This window comes from Pollicipes pollicipes, unplaced genomic scaffold (genome assembly GCF_011947565.3).
Source record: "Pollicipes pollicipes isolate AB1234 unplaced genomic scaffold, Ppol_2.1 Scaffold_7231;HRSCAF=8579_pilon_pilon_pilon, whole genome shotgun sequence".
Taxonomy (NCBI): Eukaryota; Metazoa; Arthropoda; class Thecostraca; order Pollicipedomorpha; family Pollicipedidae; genus Pollicipes; species Pollicipes pollicipes.
The window spans coordinates 23408915-23409977 of NW_023597034.1; the positions used below are offsets into that span (position 1 = coordinate 23408915).

General features: G+C 69.1%; 1 protein-coding gene across 1 annotated transcript in view; it reads left to right on the forward strand.

The window, feature by feature from the left end:
• The first annotated feature begins 208 nt into the window (after positions 1-208).
• Positions 209-1063, forward strand: part of LOC119109865 (zinc finger protein ZIC 1-like) — a 6681-nt gene continuing 5826 nt past the window's right edge. Inside the window, 2 exon segments of the mRNA XM_037233616.1 lie at positions 209-922; positions 925-1056. Coding sequence (XP_037089511.1) covers positions 238-922; positions 925-1056 — 817 coding nt within the window. The 5' untranslated portion in view covers positions 209-237.

Consider the following 1063-nt stretch of genomic DNA (forward strand, 5'->3'; position numbering starts at 1 on the left):
AGCGCACCAATAGCGTCCCACTGGGCGCGCAGCCGGAGGCCGCTCACGCCCCGCCCCCGGCGCGCGCGCCCATTGGCGGGCGCGGCCGCTCCATTGTGCGCGGGCCAATCGGCGGAGGCGGCGGCGGCCGGCGCAGCGGGGCCCGGCCTCCAGCTGACTGAGAACGAATCGCACGCGGCGTTTCTGTTGCAGAGGGCACCTCCTGCGGCGCGCACGTCCGTCTGAAGAGTGGGTATTATGGTATCGGAGAGGGGCAGTGTCTTGCTGGGTCCTGTGGCGTTCGCTCCGCGTGGTGACGTGTCCGCCGTCCCGCCTCGCGCCCGTGCCGAGACGGCGTGCCCTCCCGCGACGGCCGACCTGTGGCGCGCGCCGCTCGCCGCCGCCAGGATGCACGTCGACACGAAGCCGGTGGTGAACCCGTTCATGGAGGCCGGCCACGGCCCGGTCGGCCTCATGTTCGGGCCGAGCATGAGCGCCGCCGAGGCCAGCATGCAGAACCAGTACCAGAACGGCTACGGCATGGGCGTGCCGGTGAGTCACCACGGCATGCACGGCCACATGGGCTCGTACGCAGCGCGCGACTTCTTCCTGCGCCGCGACCACATGGCCGGCTCGCTGGGCGCGCTGGGCGGCCACGACCTGCCGCAGCAGCACCACAGCGTGTTCGCCTCTTCCGGGCTCGGCCACCACGAGCCGTCCATGGTGCTGCCCGGCCTGCACGACCAGCAGCACGCGCACATGAACAGCCAGATGCGACTGGGCTCCATGTACGGCGCCGAACAGTTCCAGCAGCTGTCGGGCAACCAGTTCCACCACCAGATGAACTGGAACATGGGCGCCATGGGCGCGCCGCACGGCTGCTACCGATACTTGCGTCAGCCGCTCAAGCAGGAGATGACCTGCAAGTGGATCGACCCCCACCAGCGCCCAAGAAAGTGTGCAACAAAACGTTTCACAGCCTGCACGAGATTGTGAACCACCTGACAGTGGACCACGTGGGCGGTCCCGAGTGCACGAACCACGCCTGCTGCTGGCAGAGCTGTGCACGCAACGGACGCGGCTT